Source organism: Diaporthe amygdali, assembly GCF_026229845.1.
Source record: "Diaporthe amygdali strain CAA958 chromosome Unknown NODE_29_length_634662_cov_65_424859, whole genome shotgun sequence".
Classification (NCBI taxonomy): domain Eukaryota; kingdom Fungi; phylum Ascomycota; class Sordariomycetes; order Diaporthales; family Diaporthaceae; genus Diaporthe; species Diaporthe amygdali.
The window spans coordinates 182893-203923 of record NW_026517049.1 but is presented as its reverse complement, the minus strand read 5'-3'; the positions used below and the strand labels follow the sequence as shown (position 1 = coordinate 203923).

Here is a 21031-nt window from a genome sequence, read left to right as displayed (position 1 = left end):
ACAACCTTATGGTCGCTGAACTTCATGCCTTTCCGCAACAATCGCACAGGGCCACATCTTCCAGCTTCCAACCTATATTACTCCATTCCTCATTTACAAAAGTCATCGCCACTCTCGGTCTATCACAACATGTCTTCAATATCCCTTGGCAAGAAGCGATGGGATTCAACCTGGAATGGCCTGCCTGCAGAAATCCGGCTTCTCATCTTAAAAGCCCTGATGCAAGACGGTTGCACACTGAGTCGCTTGGCCACAGTGTCTCGAGACTGGCAAACGGAATTCGAGCGGCATAACTTCGCCCAAATCAGACTGACACCATCGAGGCTCGCTGATTTTGATTCGATGATCCATCGAAATCGGGCTCTTGTGCGGTATATATGGTTCTGTTTGGAACTTGATGACTACGATTGCACCAAATGCGCACCTACCCGTGGAATGCTCTCACATGTAGAGTGGGAAGATGCCCTGAACGAGTCACTGACTATTACTGATACGGATCACTGTCCTATCACCATGTCATTCCAGGGACTTTTCTCGAATCTCAGCAGATGGGATCCAAATGGCGACTTGAGGCTCGATATCAGTATCTACTCGCTTAGTGACTCTCAACATTGGTTTAAATATCTAACCTTTATGCCCGACGCCCCTACAGATACGCTAGATGGTGATGACATAGAGCAGACGATGTCGAACAAAGTCTTCCATAATCCTGAACATGGCTGGGTTGCCGGGTTTCGACACTCCGCTCCGCCTCGGCCGGCTATGCGCAAAGTCTTCCATTCAGTCATGGAAGAGGGACCGTTTGATAGCGATACATTAGAGTACCAATGGTGGGATCAACTTCCATCGGTTCCGGCTGTGACCAGTTTGCTTCTCCGGCAACAGAACCGCCGGAGATGGAAGCCGGACTCGCTTGCGCATATGTTTGCCCGTTTCCCTAGACTCCAAGAAGTCCACTATGAGCCCTGGAGGGAATGGGACAGTATTTATAAGCAGACAGATCAAAGTGAGTATCGCTGCACACCTGTCCAGACTGTTGCTCACTCTTACTGCTATCCGTACTCAATTACTAATAACCCGCATCTTTAATCCAGGATATCAATATCTTTTCAACTCTATTCAACGTTTGAACAACAATCTCAAGAGTCTTGTGGTTTTCGAGAACTTTAATCAGCAATACCCAGTTTTTATGCAGATGTTCATGAACGGGGAAGACTTGGCCGAATGCGACAGCACTCGAAACCCAGACCCAGCTGTTAGTCGGGCGATCGCGCTCGCCAGCCTCATGCTCGAGCATCTCGCAGCATCCTTCCTTGCGGATGCTAGGGACTTCTTCGAGATTGAGCCCTCTTGGGAGTGGCCGAATCTGACTTCGCTTGTGCTCACTTCAAAATTTCTAACGCCCGTCAACGATCCGACGGAAATTGGGGCCATACTTGAGGCAGCGGCGGCAGCGGCAACAAAGATGCCCCGACTGGACACAATGGAGATCTGGAATGGACGAAAGGGGTTTGCGGCGCTCTTCAAGTATCAGGCCTCCCGGAATGCACAGCAAGGTACGATCACTTGGAGAGGCACATGGGAGTTCGTCTTGGAACCATCTATCATCCAGGCTTGGGAAGCCGTAATACATAAGTTTCACGGCTGGAGACTCAATTTGGTTGAGGAACGGTTGGATGGAGCTGCTATCAAGTCTCACGCTGATGCAATCCGCTACCTGATGCTTTCAGGCCAGGTCATCCGGCCCATCTCGCTGCAGCAGATCCGGATGGAACAGAAAGCCCTGGAGGGCGTGGCGACCGTGTGATACAAGAAGAATTATGGGACCAGAAACATTCTTCTGTCTTGATTTGGGTAAAAAAAATCACAAATCATGTGAGCTGATCTCAGAATTTGAACCAACTGAGGATTGCTTGGTATTTTGCTAGGACAGTGTGCCTAATCGTCGATGTATCGATGTTAGCCAATAGTTAGGTCTCAGCCATAAAGTTATAGTATCATCGACACCAAATCTCGCAAGCGCGCGATCGTGCTTGATACAGAGGCGGTCTCTGCTACAGTTCCAAGCCATGCTGGCGATCGATGAACATGGTCGCAGCAGCTTCAAATCCATCCAGCGATAGAATCCAGAATGGACACCACCAAGCCCGAAAGCCAATGCGTTCCCTACCTCTTGACCTAGAAATTCTGCGAAAGCAATAATTTTCACGTGTGACACATCTAGCTGTTCTCTCACAGAGCACCCGGACTGTTGCCTAGATGGTGTTCTCGGCTTCTATGTAGCACTCTGACTCTGCTCATGACCACGCCCTGCCGTACGTCGTGCCCTTCATCATTGTACCTAGTTCAATCCCCTCCACCCTGTTCCCGGCATCGTTTTGGCCGGGACCATAACCATTGGTAATGCTCACTCTTTTGCTGTTTGAGCCATGCTCTTCAACATTAATTACAGTTGTCGCACGGATCGCGTGCCCTGTGCCCGGCTCCTCCTCATCCTGTAGGTGACGATGGCTCCTGCTGCCGCCCCAAGAGCCGCTGCCCCCAGGGCGCGAAGACTGTGCCCAGGAACCCATCCGTGCGTTAACTGGCTTGAGAAGAGTGTAGAAGTTGGGCAGGCATGCACAAATTATGCCAACGTAGAGCTCGATTCCGGACCAGATTCCGATATCGACGAAGTCCACTATGCACATGACGAGTTAAATCCGAGAGCAGGGTGAGAGATGGATGGAGCATATATTGAGTGACTACTAGAAGGGCGGAGGGCAGCCAGTAGAAACGTTTGCGTAAAGAGTGGCAAGCGAATATAGGTGATCACTACTTACCGGTCGGATTGTGCGATAAAGTAAAGCGGTCGATTGTCGTGAGGCGGTATAAGCTGACGGCAATGACACTGAATCGGACACGTGAAGTCAGTTTCGGGGCCTTCTCTCCCCGGTCTATAGTATAGCACTCACAAGGTTCCAAAAGTAAATTTGATGCCGGACAAGATCCTCTTCCGCAGCGAGAGCTTCAAGCGCACGATGAAGGGTATAGGGAGCAACATGATCCAGAGATCAATGGCGATAACAATGAAGGCGCCTGCCCAGAAAATTGCATGAAAGCTAATACAATGGCCCCCTTGCTGGCCTTCCCAAATCGTCCAGAAGTAATCGATAGGCGTACAGCCAAAGAGAATTGCAAAGTCGAAGGCGACACAGCAGGTGATGATCAGCACAAAGCTGAATTGGATCAGCCGCCGTGCCAAGGGGACGTGGCCGAAGAAGCGGTAATAGAAGAGCAAGATGGACAACCGTACGAGGTGACGGCTCGTGATGTATAGCACAAAGAGGAAGTACATCGCCTTGAAAATTAGCGTGATGTCATCGAATGGGACAACCCAGATATCGGTTCCCAAGCCGTGGGACCTCACTGCACAGCGTTGATTAGCTCACTACATCATTTGCATTGTTGTTGTGTGTGGGTGTTGGGGGGGGGGGGGACAAATTTTGATCCACTGACATTTGCACATGATAACCGTAAAGGCAACGCAGCTTAGCTGCAAAGAATCAGAGACTATAGTCAGTATCCACATTATCTAGTCTAAAAGCACACTTGACCCGAGCGAGGAGGTAACGCACAAAGGACAAAGTGATGATGAAATCATCCCACCAGACCGGAACCCTCGTTTTCAGTCTCGCAATGACGCGCAGCAAGATTGAGACCGCGCAAAGAACCACGAAGGTCACGATGACAGGGACATAGGATGGGATAGTGGCCGGAATGACTCCACAGTACGTGGAAGTCAAATTTTTGGTGGAGAGGGCCTCGCGAACGGTGCAGCTCTCGAGGATGCAGGCTGTGGCTTGTGTGTTGAGGCCCTCATCGTGACAAACGCAGGTTTGGTTCGTAATAGCACAGCTTGAGTCCGAAACTGCCGTCATTAAGCATGCTGACTGTAAGCGGGTTGGGTTTTAGAACACGAAAGACCCCTCAGCTGGTGATTGCGGACATGAACGAACTCACAGCACATTGGGGCAAGGCAGCGGCGAGAGCCTGCAGACTTGACATTGCGAGAGATGATCGAGTGTCACAGGTAACTCATTAACACATCAGAGTTTCGGCAAGAAATACGATCACTAATCTTAAGGCCTTTACTTTTATATCCAAGCTGACAATCATCCAATGCTCTCTACATGACCGCAGCATACTCAGCCTATTTCTTATTGGAATCTGCATGTCATCTCCGCCGTTGCACTGCAGAACGCCATGCAGGCTGACCTTCACACTATTAGCAAAAGATACTTTGATTGTCTTTACCGGTGTTCAGCAGTAGCTTAGTGTCTCGGCTGTGATGATGGGGTCGGGGGGTTAAATGCGATTATATGAATAGCGCAAGTGTTGGGCGTACGAAACCAAAAAGTGACAATCCATTGATAACCGACAGCTTACATGCATTCTAGTTTGCTGTTTATCCATGCTCTCTCAACGCGACAATTGCCGCAACGCCGAATGGCCAATTGGTGTACGCGATCAGGCGATGTGGCTCACCATTCGCGCAAGACATAAGAGCTGCAATGAATGGCACATTTTAGCTCCTGACTAGCTGCCCCACTCGCCCTTACACGTTGGGGCTGTTATGGAATCTTCGAAGTTTAATGGCGTTCCGGAAACGCCGGGGTTTGGCCTTCCCCGACTCAAACATCTGCCCGGACGCGTCAACGAGCTCGACCTGCGCTTTTGCGTTTTTCATTTCTGTTAAGTCAATCACTAGTGCACGTTAATGATACGTTAATGATGGGTGTCAACTTCAGAACAAGCATCGTAAGGCCTCGAGGCTCAAACCGTGACCTATCCAATCCTCGAGATCCGACGGCTAATATGTTCGCAGCTCGTGGTCTTGCTTGCTCCTCTCGCCGCCTTGCTGGCTGGACGAATTCGCGTGCTGTCCCTAGCTTACTTCAATGCTCCGGCGCGGATGCCCAGACATGCAAACTTCACCTCATACGAGATCAAGTTCGCAGACCGGATCCGGAGTTGCGAAGATGTGCTTCTCGTCGAGAACCGGGGCATAGCACTCTTGGCATGTGACCCGGGCCGGGAGACATGGAACACTGTCATGGTAAGTAATTAGGTGACCTCTTTCTCCTCTAAGCAAGTCTGACCAGCGGCAGGGGGACTTCGTTGACAGCGCCGAACCTGACCCTAATGCTGAGCTCTATGCCTGGCATTACGGAGATTCGTCTCTGCCTGATGAGGAGAGCCTTGTGCGTATCAAGACCGTCGGGTTTGGCTCGGAGCTCCGCACGATAGGATTCGAGTACCACGAGCGCAGCTCCACGCTCTTGGTGACAAACCACGGACGGCAGGGCTCTCGAATTGAGCAATTTCATCTTGACCTCGAGACTCTGACAGCCACACATGTCCGCTCTATCATCCACCCGCTGATCAGCATCCCCAACTCTATTGCCGCGATCAGCGAGTCTGAATTCTTCGTCACGAATCAGCACCACTTCACCGCTCGCGAGCACCCACTCCTTTGGGCTTTCGAGACATACGTCGCGCCACCAATTGCGACCGTCGTGCACGTGCACGTTCTGGAGAACGGGACTGTCGACGCCGCAGTCGTCACCCGCCAGGCCTACCCAAACGGTATCGTGCTGCTCAACGACACCACCCTCGCCGTCGCAGCCTCGAGCAAGCGCACTGTGAACTTGTACACCATCTCCTCGGCAGATGCGCAGACGCAACACCCGAGCCTGAAGCTAGAAACGAGCTTCTGGCTGCCGTTCCTGCCGGACAACCTTGCCGTTTCGAAGAGCGACGGCGCCCTGCTTGTTGCGGGACACCCGCATCTTCCGAGTCTGGGTAAGTACGCAAGCTCCCGGCGCATCTGCCACCGGCCGGAGGTGTTGGAGACCCATGGTCAGGAGGGGCAGGACATGTGCGCGAGAGTAGGCGCCGCATCTTGGGCGAGTGAGTGGACGCCAGAAGGTGGGGTGAAGCATATATATGCAGATTGGGAGTATCCAACGAGTGCGTCAGTTGTGAGGGATAGAACAAAAGGCCTCGGGATTGTGTCCGGGCTTTACGCCAAGGGCCTGCTGGTATGGCGGGACTGATCAATCAGGTATGGACGAGGAGTGGCACAGAGCTCTCTTTTGTTTGTAGCACATTACTCGACGCTACGCTCGAAGCGTGCCAGCTGATCGCGGCGGTGGATACCGATAAATAGAATCTCATTTCAGGAGATGAAGATAAGGGGAAGTAAAGCATCACAGTTGGCAGGAAGTTTCAAGACATGTGGTGGAGGCACATGCGGGGACTCAATGGGCGTGGTGGACAGAGAAGAATAACCCACCTGTCTGGAAATCACTCACTATAGATCCATTTGGGACCACAATCTTACAATGCGCTTATTTTCAATTTGGCTCAAAGCTGTAGATTCTTCACTGTCACCTAGATCTGTCGGATAACTGTACTATATATATTCTTGCAGAACCGAGCTGCAATGATCATAAACCAAAGAGATTCACGTTACTTCCTCCTTCTTCAAGCAACTTCTTATTTGTCTTCTTCAACAGAACCTTCATGATCGCGCAAGTAACAATAGACAGGAGCGAAAACGACATCATAAGAAGCATTGCTTTTAGATACCTTGGACCGTCTGTCGAAGGGAAGAAATATGGGCTGTAGATATTTCCCAGCTGGCTGATGACATTGATGATCGCTGTGGCGGCTGCACGCTTCTCTGGAGTTTGATTCAGGGTAGCGCTCGCCCAGCTAAATACCATGGCATTGGATGAGAAGCAGCCACCGATGTAGAGGAATGCAGCCCCATAGCGCGCGGCGTTGTCCAATGTGGCCGCCGAGATGATAAATCCGATGCAAGCCACAGCCTGGGGGATAGAGATATGGAACCCTCTCTCCCTCCAACGGTCGCTAGAGTATGCGGTAAGGAAGGCGGCGACGGCTGCAGCTAGGTAAGGTGGTGAGGTTAGAACCAGGGTGAGAGTGTTGTTGCCTAGGTTATAGCCTTTGACAATTGTCGGGAAGAAATTGATGAAGCCGTAAGCACTATGATTTGCGAGAAGCATAACGACCTGGTATACAAAGTTAGCACAGTCTTTTGGCCGTTTCAATTATCATTGCAAGGTTCTCATGGGGGAAATAAACACTTACAAAAACCCAAGTTCGGATGTCCGTCACAGCGAGCTTCAATCCAACCCAAATGCTATTCTCGGCCTCGGGTTGTGACACTCGATCTCTGGCCATGCGCTCAACAGCAACCTTTTGTTCGTCTTCGGTCAAAAACCACCTGGCTAGGCCTGTCTTGCCCATGGGGAAGTCAGGGAGGAAGACAAGACCGAGGAGGCCCACAAAGAAACTAGCAGCGCCTTCGATGATAAAGAGCCACCTCCAGCCGGGTAAACCATGAACGCCGTCAAGCCCTTCGAAGATCCCGGCAGCGATCAGTCCTGAAAAAGCAGTCGCGAGGATTAGGCCGGAGTATAGTACCGCGGTACGGAGGGCAAGTTGTCTTCGAGGATACCAACTGCTCAGCAGAAACATAGCTCCCGGGAAGAAGGGCGCTTCGACGATACCCAAGAAGAAACGAATGGCGATGAGCTGAGAATAGTTCTGCGCAGCCGCAGTACTCGCAGAGACAACAGACCAAACCAGCACCCATGTGGAGATATAGATGGAGGGCCGGACCCTCGTAAGAATCATATTGCTGAAGCATCGTCAGTCACATCATCTTATCGTTTTGCAAATTGACAGTCTGTTGTCGTCTTTTCGGCTGACCTTGGAACCTGCATCAGCATGTAGCCGACGTTAAGGATGGATACCGCAATGTTGAACTGATTGCCGACCAATCCAAGATCGGCCTCGAAGCTGTCGAGTCTTGCCTGACTTTTATTGAAAGCAAGTCTGTCAGTATTTTCATTCCTGATGCTTCTCATGGATGCTCGGGAAGGCTGAAATAAATGCTTACGCGATATTGTTACGGTCCAGATAATTGAACAAGTAAAGAAGCCAAACCATTGGCATGAGAGTCAAGTCCAGCTTTCGGACTAGGCGCTTCTCAACAGCGTTCCAGCGCTCTTGGTTGACACTGTCCTCTGCCAGGCCTTCAGGATCGAGCTTCTCGCTAACAGTCCCCATCTCGATGTGAGCGGAACTTGCGTCGAAGGTGGTTTTCTGCTCAGTCGTGGCCATGATTCAAAGAATGTCTGAACCGCAGAAGAGGATGAGAGACGGATTAAAACAGGCCTCAGGAAAAATTGGAAGAGAAAAGAGACTCTGACGAATTGGCATTTTCTGTTATGGCTGTATACGATAGTATTAATACACGAGTCGCACGAAGGGAGCGACTCTGTGGTCTTCTTGTCCCCTTGGCATTATGGGTTGCCCCGTATGGGGAAGACTGGGGTGCGGGGGAAACGTGGAGCAATATACCCCAGATTCATGCTGATTTATTCCACCTGGGAGAGTTCCGTAGTACGGCTCCTATTCCCACCCCCTTATACGGACGCACGGAGCGTTCCGCCTTTAGCCCACGGACTACTCCTCAACCCATGGGAAACGGCGCCCTCCTTCCAGTTGGGAACGCCTTTTTGGACCTAACTAAAGCACTCTCCAACTTGTCCACGGAGTACGCCAAGTCGAGCTTTTGACAGCCGGAAAGGACCAGCTTCCGTAACCATGATGACACGTAATGCCTTCGCACAAATTTTCGGGTTTAGAGACTACCGAGGTAAAGCAACCTCCTTGATTTTCATCAAGCCAGAACATACCTAGTAACACACGGCCAGTGATCTGTCCGCATGCTTGCCTCTGACGACTCAGGAGGAAAAGACTACAAGATGGCTGCGTCAAGAGCACTCGTAACACAATTGAGGCGATTCACATCATGTGATGTAGGCTCACCCTTTCTAAATTTTCACGTCGTCATGTTCGAATCTTTGTTTCAACTGACGCAACCAGATTGGTGATGCTCTAGTGAAGCTGAAATACCCCCAGGGTGGGTTTCTCGATGGCCTCAGGATGTTCTCGCCCGGCACACCTGCCAAGTCCGTTGGGACAGTTGTGACCGTGAAGATGGTCGAGGCGAGTGATACAAACGCACCGAAGCCTGAGCGGCACTTTGCCGATTGCAACGAGCCTGGGTCTATAATGTATATTCAACAGCCAAAGGGTCTGTCATCGGCATGCTGGGGAGGGCTCATGTCCACGAGGGCAAAATATCTCGGTGCTGAAGCTGTTGTGATTGATGGTCGTTTCAGAGATCTGGAGGAGCATAGAGAGCTTCAGTTTCCAGTGAGTTACATACCCTTTCGCGGAGACATTGGATAGGAGAATTGATGAGCTCTGGTAGCTATTCGCGCGAGACTCGTCCATTCTCGGCTCAAACACATTCACAAGAGCGTCCGAGATCAACGTACCTGTTCAGTTTAAGGGAGATTTTTGGATACATCCCGGAGATATTGTCGTTGCCGACATCGACGGGGTGGTAGTAACGCCTCCTTCGTTGGTAGAGCAGGTTGTCGCCTTGTGCCAAGAACGGGCTGAGATTGATGACCAAATGTTCAAAGGTTTGCGCAAAGGAGGCATGATGGGTGACCTAATCAAAACCTTACGCAAAGGTTCTTGAAATCCATATCTCGTGCATTTGGTGGTAAATCGCAGATGATGGGGTAGTCTTGTTGGAAAACTCGAAAATCATTGATCAAATTCAATCGCAGTCCATCGTGTAAGATTTATTACGTATGCCAATGTATGAATCATTTTCGTCATTTAGAGTAGAGAGCTACCTTCCAAAAAGCCTAATCGGGTTTTCTACCATGAGCAGTTGCCACTCTTCTTCAGAAAGCCATGACCTCAGAGTTTTCAGCCAGGCCTCATCATCTACACCTAGATATGGAGTTTCCTTCAAGCCCTCTTCTGGGCTGCGGACCTTCATCCTTGGCGTGTGGGGCCAGTCGCTCCCCCAGACCACTTGATGTTTATTGGCATCCACAAAAGCTCGCACTAGATACTTGAGATCTGGGAAAAATGGTGCAAGCTCACTGACTCTGTACGGTGCGCTCAACTTTATCCAGAGCCGCCCGCTACGCACAAGCTCTACTACAGCCTGGAAGCCAGGCTGTAGTGTGGGGTTGTCTTTGTATTCCGCTGGCAGCATGCTGCCCCCCTTCAACAGGGCAAAGTGATCCGTGACCAGATTCAGCGAGAACTGAGACAGAGTCGTCTCGATAAAGGGCCGCAGCTCGTCCCAAAACTCTGTGCGGATCGTTGTCATGGTCACGCTCCAGGGCAGGGAGGCCACTCTAAGTCGTTTGGCATGTGCTTCGAGGATTCTTTTCTGCGCCTCCACGTCTTCCATGGCCCCGTAGTGGTACAGATTTATCCGCACGCCGCGGATTCCGGCATCGCTCATTTCTCGTAGGGCACTATCTGTAACCGTATCCGGGTCGATGACCCCTATACCACGCGTCATGGAAGCGCCCAGGCGAGGGATGAAAGACTTCATCGAGGTACAGTCATCGCCGTAGGATAGGCCATGCGCAAGAACCGAATTGGTCAAGCCTAGACGCCTCCTGAATTCGATGTACTCTTCAACGGTTGCGGGAGGAGGTGTCAAATGACGTGAGGCGCTGTAAGGAAAGGTAGCAGCTAGAAATACCGGTTGTCAGATTTTGTATTCGGATGGAAAAAGCCTGCCTTAACGTTCATGCTTACGTTCGAATATGTGGTGGTGGGTATCCCACCCTTCGTGGCAGATAAGTTCATTCTGGCCGCGTGCCAATGTTTGCGTCATGATCGAGGGCGGAGGGAATTTGAGATGCTAGTGATTCGTGTGGTACTATGCGTTGAGATGTAGCCAATAATGGATTATTCTCTTTGAGGATGGCTCTCGTGCAGTCATTCATATGGAGTCCGGGAGTACTCCATTGTAAAATGTTTATACCTACAACGTAGTAGTCACAGCTGGGCAGTTCCGGTCTTCAAGCGGTGGAATCCAGGTTTTGCAAAACGCTGACGGAGCGATCCGGTCAGCAATTCTGCGGAGCAGCTGGACCATGCCGCAATCTTAGGCGCGGAGCAAGGAATACGACAAATACACACCCTTATGTGTCATAATTGACGCGATCGTATTATTCAACAGAATCTCGATATGAAGATGTGTATTATATCAGCCATTGTTGCGCCAACAATAAGCCAGGCGAACTTTTGAGTGTGAATGGAGGCAAAGACAAAAATGAGTGATAAGACACGACAAGCACCTACTCCTTTACAGTCTATCGCGGCTGGGGCTGCTGCAGGTGGAGTTGAGTCCTTGATCACAGTGAGAATACGGCAGCAATCAGGTTGTGTTGGTCCTAGAATAGCTAGAAGCTGACTTGAAGGAAGTACCCGACAGAATATGCCAAAACCAGGAGACAGCTTCTCCAATCGCCGCGGTCGACGTTCACCATTGTGGTGGAAGCATGTCGAACATCAGGCATCCGAGCATTGTATAGCGGCGCCGGCGCGTTCTGTGCCTCGAACGCGGCCAAGTCGGGGATTCGCTTTCTGACTTTCGATCTGGTCAAGGACCGCCTCCCGCGGGACCCAGAGACAGGGAAGCACACGGCCACGTCGAGCATGCTGGCGGGAGTAGCTGCGGGGATCGCGGAGAGCGTCACAGTCGTCACGCCGGGCGAAAATCTCAAGACCAAGACAGTCGAGGACCGAGCAGGCGCCAGACAGTTCAAGACGACCGCTGCTGTTGTTCGAGGCATTGTCGCCAAGGACGGCCTTATGGGCTTGTTCCGCGGAGTGGTGCCAGTCACGATGAAACAGGCCTCAAATGCCCTGGTGAGATTTTCTTCCTACCAGGCTCTGCTGGATATAGCCCAGCCTAATTTGGAGCGTGGCGGCTGGGGAACGCTGGCGCCGGCCATAGCTGGTGCTGGCGCCGGCGTGATCACCGTCTATGCCACTATGCCGTTCGATGTGGTCAAAACCAAAATGCAGAGCATCGAGGGCAGGCAGCAATATGGCGGTACGTGGCGGTGTATTCTTGCCATTGCTCAACAGTCCGGCCTCAGTGGGTTCTGGAGGGGAACCACGCCGCGGCTGGTACGGCTGAGTGTGAGTCAATTTAGTCTGGCGCCTCCAAGGAATACTGTGAGCCTTGCTGACGTTCTCCTTTCTTCGCCAACATTACAGGTGTCGGGAGCGATTAGTTTCAGCATTTATTCACGGGTCGTTGTGACGATGCAGAGCAGAACAAGAGTCCCGCGGCAGGGAGCCGAGCTGTCAAATATGGTTCAAGGTAGTAGATTTGTACCGTACGCGTCCGATAGTGGAGCATGCGTATCATATAAGTACTCCACGTACCAATATCCCCACACGGGGTGTGCCCAGCACAAGTCTAGCCCTGCAAAATGTGCACTAGTCGCGGCCGCAGCATTACAAAGCCAGCACCCCCGTTGCCAAGGGTGCCCCAAAATGTTACCTTGGAACGTGATTTTACAACTACACCACGTGCACGTACCATAGCAAGAGCAACAAGTCCCATGGAGGGGAGAAGCAGCGTCTCAAGAAAAGTCCGTCTGGCATGCCAAAGGTGTCGGGTTCGCAGAATCAAGGCGGGTGATCGATATCCCTTTTCCACACCTCGATCGAGGTCGGTCTCATGGTCGCTGACACCGGACATTGTAGTGTGATGGAGGTGTCCCGGCGTGTTCCAACTGCGCGAAGGCTGATGAGCTTTGTGTTGATGTCGACGGGCAGAACTCCGACATTTTGATCCCCAGAAAGTGAGTCGAGTGTCAATGCACGAAAAGCAGCAGCTACGATTAAATCAGATTGAATCAGATGAACTTTTGCTGAGACACGATGACAGCTTTGGACATGCTGCCCGGGCGAGGATACAGTGGCTGGAACAAATCATCAGAGATCGGCTTCCTGACATAGACTTGAAAGATGGGCCACAAGTTGATATGCGGTCTGACCAGACAGTTGCCTCCCACATCAACAACCAAACAGGCACACCTCCAGCTCGATCGCCCGCCACCCCTTCCACGTTCCAGCAGTCCCGAGAAAGCGGCCTGCTGAAACGGACGGCCGAGGTGTCCAATATTTCTGACCATGAAGAAGCGTTCCCTGAGAAGGCTCACTCCGTGGCTATGGACCTTGGCATGCTTTCTTTGAACGCCGACTCGTCACAGAGCCATTACCTCGGTTCTAGCTCTGGTGTGCTCTTTGCCAATCTCATTGGAGCGTCACCAAGGACGAATGATTCTTCCTCAGCACACGATACAGGATCCCGGAGCTTCATGCTCGAAGACGATCCTCTTATCGAGCCTGCTCGTAGGTCGTCTGCACTGCACTACCGCGCTCTGCAATCGCTTTTACGACAGGTAAGAACGAGTGCTCTTTGCCTTGCAGTATCGCTGCTCACGGATTGCTAGAATTTGCCTAAAAAGGACGAAGCAGTCCTTTTGGTACATCATTATATTCGCTGGACACATCCTGATTATCCGGTTCTGGAGCCGGATTCGCTTCTAGAAGGACTGGACGCACTTTACGAGTGCGCATCGTCATCTCTGTGTGATGACGACCCTTTCATTGACGGATGGCCGCAATCGATCAAGGGGTTCCGATGGAACGGGCGCCGAGTCGATCCTCAGCACCCCGGTGCTACTATTGTGCCCATGCCACTCCTCGCCTTTGTCATATTCATGGTCTTGAATATTGCTGCAATCATAAGGGTCCGGGCTCGCGTCCACACTCTTTCACCAGAGAGCTTCTATGCAGCTGCCTTGCACTTCTCCAAGGATTGCTTCTCCCATATCTCTTTATCAACCATACAAGCCCTCACGGTCCTGCTTATACACTGCCTTCTTATACCGGCCGAGGCTAATGTCTGGACTCTCACGCACCTTGCTATGGCTCACTGCGTCGAGCTCGGTGTACACAGAGATCAGCCTCAAGGGGCGCACTACGACTGGGATTATCAGCAACTTAGGCGATCTATCTTCTACACCATCTACTCACTCGACAGGTCTTCTTCCCCTCCCTAATGTGCTACTCATTTCAATTTTAACATCATACAGGTCTATCTCCTCAATACAAGGCCGCCCCTTGGGCCTCCGTGATGAGACTTTCGATGTGAAAGTGCCCGAGGCGAGGGAACTCTCCAGTGGCAAAAGGCTGATTCTTGAGTCTTTCCAATCGGCTGTCCTTCGCTATTCCTCCCATCGCTTCCGGCTGGATCGTATCGTCTCAGACATCAAGGAGAATCTCTATCTTCTCCCGGGTAAGAGCTCACCGCCCCTAGACAACGTGGGTCCCGACTCGCACCAGCGCAAAATCAGGCTGGATTTGGATGCCTGGTGGGAAAAGGCAGGCGTGGACTTGGACACTATTAGCAGCGGGGTTGGGGCTCGACAGAAAAATATCTGGCGGGTGAAACTGGAGATTCGATACCACTTGGCCCTGGTGCTACTATATCAGCCGTCGCAAGAGATCCGAAATCCTTTGGAGGACTCCCTCCTTCAGTGTTTCAGCAGCGCCTGCTCGATCCTGGACCAATACCAGGCCTTATATGAAGGCAAGGCGCTCTACCACGGATGGTTCACGGTGCAGAATATCTTTGCCGCGGGTGCAACGCTTGTCTATTCCTTCTGGACTTCGCCGGCTGTGCGCCGTGACGCAGCTGGTGCGCATCTACTACGCAGGTTGAGGACCTGTTCGAATCTGCTGAGCGCGGGAGGAGAATGGTGGCCCAGTGCCAGAAGGGGTCTAGACAGTTTCGGCTCTGTGGTTGACCTTACCATTCAGAGATTGTACGATGGAGACGGAGTTGCGTCTAAACAGCGTCGCCTGATGGGTCCTGGGGAACCCCGGAACTCTAGAGTCTCAGGACAACATCATGGCATCTCGGAAAGTCATGCGGTGCAAATAAGTCGAAACCAGGCTTCTCTTACCGTGGCTGATCCATCCCAGCCATGGGAGCAGCCTTACGAATTCCCCCGCAATGATGGCCCAGAGTCATGGACCTCGACCTCGGAAGGTCTGGACAACAATACACGACTCCGATCTGTGGCCATTGTGGAGGCAAACTCCCAAGGCCCAGCCGAACAAGAGCTTTTCCCCGAGATCGAGGACTTCTTGGCCGACTTTAATCGATCCGAGTTCAGCTGGAGCTTCCCATTGGGTAACCCGCAAGAAAGCCACGGTATCGGTGACAGCTGGGTTGAGGACCTGTAATATATCCCCTTAATCTATGACTAATTATTGCTACAAGTAACATGACTTTTCACTTCTCCGGAAGACTCAGACCTCGGCAAGCCGAGTCGTCATGGTGCAAGGGGCTGGGGCCGAGGCCGGTTTGAGGTAATTCGGTGCGGAGCACTCCAGCAACACACGGAGCCATCCATGATTTAATTCACTAACAAATCCGGAGCCACCCGTGCGGCTCGGCGCCGAACCTGAATTCCGGATTGTCGCGTCTCAAGAGTCCGGTCGCATTCAAAGGGTACGCATTTGCCTTCGAATTTGGCATGTCCAGGTCGAAAACTTCCAGATCACTCAGACACCCACTACTACGACTGGACTCCAGCATGAGCGCCGAGAAGGAAAGCGATTCTGGCTCTCGCAAAAATCCTTAGCCATGTTACCTCTTGGTACGCAAAGGACGTGCTACAGAAGGCTTCGAAACTCAGCACCAAGGGTTCTTTTAAGACGTTGCCTTGCGACCCATACTTCTTGGACTCCTGCCAGTCCGTTGGAACCGGTAAGAAGACGCCCCGCACCCTGCTCTGTATTCTTTTAGAGAATGTCAGTCTGACAGAAGAAAAGCAAAATGCGCTGGACTATGCAGGACGATTACAGACATTGGCTGCGGTTCGAGGCGCTGGGACTCGGCCGTTGACCCTCTCAGAGAAAATCCTATACAGCCACCTGGACCTCGGAACGCGCGAGTGGTCTCTCGAGGACATCGAAAGAGGCAAAACCATCCTAAATCTCCGTCCTGATCGGGTCGCCTGTCACGATGCTACGGCGACGATGGCGCTGCTTCAATTCATCAGCGCCGGCCTCCCAAAGGTGCAAATCCCCACTACCATCCACAGCGACCATCTCATTGTGGCAGAGAACGGAGCCAAGGCGGATATGCAGCGGGCCATGGCCGACCACAAAGAGGTGTACGCTTTTCTGAGCAGTGCCGCGCGAAAATATGGCATCGGTTACTGGAAGGCAGGGGCTGGGATCATCCACACCACCATTTTCGAGAATTACGCAGTTCCGGGCGGGCTCATCATCGGAACGGACTCGCACACCCCGAATGCCGGCGGGTTGGGGATGATGGGGATTGGAGTCGGTGGCTCTGACGCAGTCGATGGTATGGCTGGGATGCCATGGGAGCTTGCTTGCCCGAAGGTCGTCGGCGTGCATCTGACTGGCAGTCTGCAAGGCTGGAGCTCGTCCAAGGACATCATTTGCAAGCTGGCCGGCATCTTAACCGTCTCCGGGGGTAAAGGAAAAGTCATCGAGTTCTTCGGACCCGGTGCAGCAACTCTCGGCGCTACTGCCATGGCTACTGTGTGCAACATGTCTGCCGAGGTGGGATCTACGTCGTGCATCTTCCCCTATTCCGAGTCTATGTCACGATATCTGGCGGCGACCAAGCGCCGCAACATAGCAAGTCACGCCGATGCCTTCAAAACAACTTTGTTAACGGCGGACGCGGGCAGCGATCAGTACTACGACGAAGTAATCGAAATTGATCTGTCCTCTCTGGAACCTCACATCAACGGACCCTTGACTCCAGACTTGTCACATCCTTTGTCGCAGTTCAAAGACCATGTTGCCGAAAGCTCGTGGCCTTCTACATTGAGCTGTAGCATGGTCGGCAGCTGTACAAACAGCTCGTACGAAGACCTCGAAAAGGCACGAGACCTTGTCCTCCAAGCGCGCAACGCGGGCCTAGTCAAGGCCAAGACGTCGTTCCTCGTAAGCCCCGGAAGCGAGCAGATCCGCGCAACAGCGGAGGAAGCCGGCATCCTTGAGGATCTTAGGCAGGCGGGTGCCACTGTCCTCAGCAACTCCTGCGGGCCTTGTGTCGGGCAGTGGGACCGCAAGGACGTGGATGTGAAAAGCGCCGAGCCAAACTCGGTCATATCCAGCTTCAACCGCAACTTCACCGGCCGACATGACAGCAACCCTTCGACCCACTCATTTGTCACATCACCAGAGCTGGTGACCGCGTTCGCATTCGCGGGCGACCTCTCTTTCAACCCCTCAGTCGATGCTGTAGCAGTGAAAAATGGCAACTCCGAAACCACGTTTCGCTTCCAGCCGCCACAAGCCAACGAGCTGCCTCTGGCATTCTCCCCTGGCGCAGACCTGTTCCAGCCGCCGGCGCTCGAGGGAGCAGCCAAGCTGGAAGTGGTCGTCGACCCAAAGAGCGACCGGCTACAGCTTCTCGAGCCCTTCCAGGCCTGGCAGAGGGGCAATGCCAGCGACATGCACATCCTGATCAAAGTGTCGGGCAAGTGCACGACAGACCACATTTCGCCCGCCGGGCCCTGGTATAACTACCGCGGCCACCTCGAGAACATCAGCAACAACCTACTCCTCGGCGCCACGAACGCTTTCCTGCCAGACGCGCAGTCGATACAGAGCAAGGGCAAGGCCTTGGACCCCGAGAGCGGCCAAGGAGGCACGGTGCCCGAGGTGGCGCGGGGCCTGCAGAAGCGAGGCGTGCGCTGGTGCATCGTGGGGGATGCCAACTACGGCGAGGGCAGCTCGCGCGAGCACGCCGCCCTCGAGCCGCGGTTTTTGGGGTGCACGGCCGTCATCGCCAAGAGCTTTGCGCGCATCCATGAGACGAATCTCAAGAAGCAGGGCGTGCTGGCTCTGACCTTTGAAGATCCCGGCGACTACGACAGGATTCGAGAGGGCGACTCGATTTCCCTCGTCGATGTTGAAGACGGCCAGATGCAAGTCGAGGTGCCGGTGACGATGCTTGTCCGGTCTAGGGATGGGAGTGAGTGGACTGCCAAGTTAAGGCACACGTATCACGCTAGGCAGATCGAATGGCTGAGGGCGGGAAGCGCATTGAACTACATCAAGGCCAACACTCTAGCAAAGAGCGAGTGATATTACTTTGCTTGAATGGAGGATTCCTCACATATATGCCTTCCCGGTATGAAATCACTGCCGCGGAGGTCGACGAAGGTTGTGAAAAATTACATCCCAGTAGGTCGCCCTGAGTGACGCTGTAATTTTGCAGTTTGTTTGTTGCTAAGTTAGATATTTCAGCCGCTCACGATTAGTAAATATCTGGTACTGCAAATACATGTTCGCGCTACCTAGATTGGATGTTGTTAAATCAATTTAGACTGTGTGGCGACTTGAGAGACTTTGGCTGAAAGTAAATCGATTCATGCCAGCCTATTATGGGGTTTTAGTTATTTGTACCTCAACTTCCGTGCTATGTCCCCTTTGCGATCCAACAATTTGCTGTATGACAACGACCAGAGACCATGAGCTCACGGTAGCCGTTCTGCCGTTCTGCCGTTATGAGCATTTAGGCCATGTCATGCGGGGCTACCCCTGCTGCATCGACACCCCTGAAAGACGGAACAGCTACCGCTAAGCTTCATAGGGAAGCCCGCTGTGACGTCGTCCAAAGGTGCGGCCTCACCAAGATGTCGAGAGATGATTGTCGGGGAACCGACTTCACTTCTTCCCATACAGTCTATTGTATACTGTCATATTCCAGGAATACGCCGCATTGCAGAACAATCTGTGAAAGCTCCAGTTTCTCACGTGTAATAGAATGGCCATTGGCGCAGACTCATCCAGGCTAGGTGTTGTTAGCCTCAAGGAACGTACCGCCTGGAAGACGGCATTGGCATCCCCACGCCCTGTCCTCGCGCATCTGAACGCCGACACAACGTGGTTGCTGCAGCTTCCAGTTCCAGCATCTGCAGGCGCGTCTCCAAGTTCAAAGTCCAAACCAAAGAAGACAGCTCGGCGCTCGCGCTTCAACATCCTGATCGACCCGTGGCTGCAGGGTCCGCAGAGCGACGTCGCCTCGTGGTTCTCAACCCAGTGGCACGTCATCGAGCCTACTGTGCAGACAATACAGGAGCTTGATGGGGTCTTAGCCGAGTTGGAAGATGGGCAAGCGATCACCGGCACCAAGATCGACTGTGTGGCTATATCACATGAATTCACGGACCACTGCCATCAGGCGACACTGACGGAGCTGCCCAAGAGCGTGCCGGTAGTAGCCACGGAAAAGGCAGCAGACCTTATACGCTCTTGGAATCATTTCGACACCGTCATCACCACGCCTGGCTTCTCGTCCTCGACGCCAAATTGGCAGGACATCTTGGTAGATCAGACAGGGATACTGCCGCCGTGGCTGGGGATTGGCCGTGTGATCACACAAGGGAACGCACTGTATTATCACTCAGCGGTGATAATAGCCTTCGATCTGGGATACAGTCCTAACCGTAGAGCAACACGCTCAAAGGACACAGCGCCACAACAACAGTCAGAAGCGGTGATATACTCGCCTCACGGGATCAAAGGGCCTGATCTTGATTGCGTCAGGGGGGCGGGCATCAAGACTCTCGCCTTGCTGCATGGCCTACACGATATCCGGATATGGATGACGGCACAGCTGAACCTGGGGGCGCTCAATGGCATCCAGGCAGTGCGAGCAAGCGGTGCGAAGTACTGGGTAGCGACGCACGACGAGGCGAAGAGAGGAGGCGGCTTCATCTCGTGGCTGCTGCAGCGGACGACATATTCCCTTCGAGACGCTGTTGAAACCGAGAAAGCAAAGGCGCAGGACGCTGAGGGTGAGCAGGACCTGGATTATGATTTTGTTGAGCTGGGCTCAGGAGACGGGCTGGTTCTGACGTGAGGCGCCGGATGGAGGCATAGTAAGCAGCAATTTGCTATTTGGTTAACGCTCAATGATCTTCAATGACCTATGTATTTGGCAAACGAATTGAACGCACTGTGGGCAGGAAGCTGCCTTGTCTCTGGCAGAAGCGAGCCTCAAGGGGGCATTTCGTCGTGGTAGTTCTTCAACAACCGTTTGCAGCTATGACTTCGAAGCTGCACAACCGCATCCAAATTGAAGATGCTGCTGCCAGCCTTGTGGCGTTCGCCTTTTGAAAATGAATTTGGCAATCTTGATAGTGCTTTGAAGGGCATAGGGTTTGGTGTGGTGAATTTGCCGTTACCGTCCACTTCAACAGCTGTGTGACCATCAAAAGGGGAGGATGCGGTAGTGTTGACAGAGATTGCCCTCTCGTGCCTCCCACTGGCAAGAAAGAGATACCTGGATACATTCTCGGGCACTAAGACCGCTGTGGCTTACATAAGTGGGCCAGAAGCCAGCCAGGCCAGGCCGACCCCTGCAAGTTGCAGCTTCCCTGCTTCCCGGTCTTTGGTGGCGTGTCGGACTTCGTGAGTTCGACAATTTTTCTTGCTGGTTGCGGGGAGGGCAGAAAAATCCAGCTCGGACAGCTCCCACTGCCCACTGCCCACTGCCCACTGCCCACTGCATGCATGACCAGGCCCAAGTCCCAAGTCCCAAGGTCCACGGCAAGGCAAGGCGACGCAAGGCTGCTGCTTCTGCTGCTTCTGCCTCTGACGCTGCTGTTATTGCCCTGACCTACCTCTTACTTCTCTCCTCGAGGAACAGCTGAAACTCCAGACAGACAGGAACAGGCAGTCAGCATTTATTCGTCCAGTACAGGGAGCTGATCGTCCGTCGCCAATCTCGCCCTCTCATCTTTTTTTTAACTTGTTGTCAGGCTGCCCGCCCACTTATTTCCCGACGACTTTCTTCCTTCGCTGCCCCTCCCCCTCCGACCGACCGCATTTTTGCCCTCGGAGTGAGTCGTCCAGTGTCGCGCTGACTCCGGTGACGGACAACCCCAGCTACTACATCGACGCTTTCTATCTACGTCGACCTGCCTCTTCTCCCACCCAGCCTGACCGACCTGGTTGCTCATGGGCCTTGATCAGTCCC

At 52.7% G+C, this 21031-nt stretch overlaps 8 protein-coding genes across 8 annotated transcripts; 5 read left to right on the top strand and 3 right to left on the bottom strand.

The window, feature by feature from the left end:
- Window positions 1-129: 129 nt before the first annotated feature.
- Window positions 130-1807, top strand: J7T55_004336 (uncharacterized protein; the record flags this gene model as incomplete). Its single annotated transcript, XM_053131978.1, has 2 exons — window positions 130-1006; window positions 1095-1807. The coding sequence occupies 2 exons, from the start codon at window positions 130-132 to the stop codon at window positions 1805-1807; spliced, it is 1590 nt and encodes a 529-aa protein (XP_052989949.1).
- A 490-nt stretch (window positions 1808-2297) lies between these two features.
- On the bottom strand, window positions 2298-4047 carry J7T55_004335 (uncharacterized protein; the record flags this gene model as incomplete). Its single annotated transcript, XM_053131977.1, has 6 exons — window positions 2298-2680; window positions 2823-2890; window positions 2955-3408; window positions 3499-3535; window positions 3618-3932; window positions 4003-4047. 6 exons carry the CDS (start codon window positions 4045-4047, stop codon window positions 2298-2300), a joined length of 1302 nt encoding a protein of 433 aa, XP_052989948.1.
- Window positions 4048-4773: 726 nt separating this feature from the next.
- J7T55_004334 (uncharacterized protein) lies at window positions 4774-6098 on the top strand (the record flags this gene model as incomplete). The annotated part of the gene is made up of 3 exons (XM_053131976.1): window positions 4774-4800; window positions 4868-5098; window positions 5151-6098. The coding sequence occupies 3 exons, from the start codon at window positions 4774-4776 to the stop codon at window positions 6096-6098; spliced, it is 1206 nt and encodes a 401-aa protein (XP_052989947.1).
- Window positions 6099-6491: 393 nt separating this feature from the next.
- On the bottom strand, window positions 6492-8196 carry J7T55_004333 (uncharacterized protein; the record flags this gene model as incomplete). Its single annotated transcript, XM_053131974.1, has 4 exons — window positions 6492-7079; window positions 7159-7711; window positions 7783-7890; window positions 7973-8196. 4 exons carry the CDS (start codon window positions 8194-8196, stop codon window positions 6492-6494), a joined length of 1473 nt encoding a protein of 490 aa, XP_052989946.1.
- A 486-nt stretch (window positions 8197-8682) lies between these two features.
- On the top strand, window positions 8683-9631 carry J7T55_004332 (uncharacterized protein; the record flags this gene model as incomplete). The annotated part of the gene is made up of 4 exons (XM_053131973.1): window positions 8683-8734; window positions 8827-8897; window positions 8965-9297; window positions 9356-9631. The coding sequence occupies 4 exons, from the start codon at window positions 8683-8685 to the stop codon at window positions 9629-9631; spliced, it is 732 nt and encodes a 243-aa protein (XP_052989945.1).
- Window positions 9632-9787: 156 nt separating this feature from the next.
- On the bottom strand, window positions 9788-10798 carry J7T55_004331 (uncharacterized protein; the record flags this gene model as incomplete). The annotated part of the gene is made up of 2 exons (XM_053131972.1): window positions 9788-10653; window positions 10720-10798. 2 exons carry the CDS (start codon window positions 10796-10798, stop codon window positions 9788-9790), a joined length of 945 nt encoding a protein of 314 aa, XP_052989944.1.
- A 441-nt stretch (window positions 10799-11239) lies between these two features.
- On the top strand, window positions 11240-18132 carry J7T55_004330 (uncharacterized protein; the record flags this gene model as incomplete). Its single annotated transcript, XM_053131971.1, has 9 exons — window positions 11240-11326; window positions 11392-12114; window positions 12688-12785; window positions 12872-13388; window positions 13521-14032; window positions 14085-15187; window positions 15305-15366; window positions 15437-15508; window positions 15667-18132. The coding sequence occupies 9 exons, from the start codon at window positions 11240-11242 to the stop codon at window positions 18130-18132; spliced, it is 5640 nt and encodes a 1879-aa protein (XP_052989943.1).
- Window positions 18133-18814: 682 nt separating this feature from the next.
- Window positions 18815-19912, top strand: J7T55_004329 (uncharacterized protein; the record flags this gene model as incomplete). Its single annotated transcript, XM_053131970.1, has 1 exon — window positions 18815-19912. The coding sequence occupies one exon, from the start codon at window positions 18815-18817 to the stop codon at window positions 19910-19912; it is 1098 nt and encodes a 365-aa protein (XP_052989942.1).
- Window positions 19913-21031: the final 1119 nt, after the last annotated feature.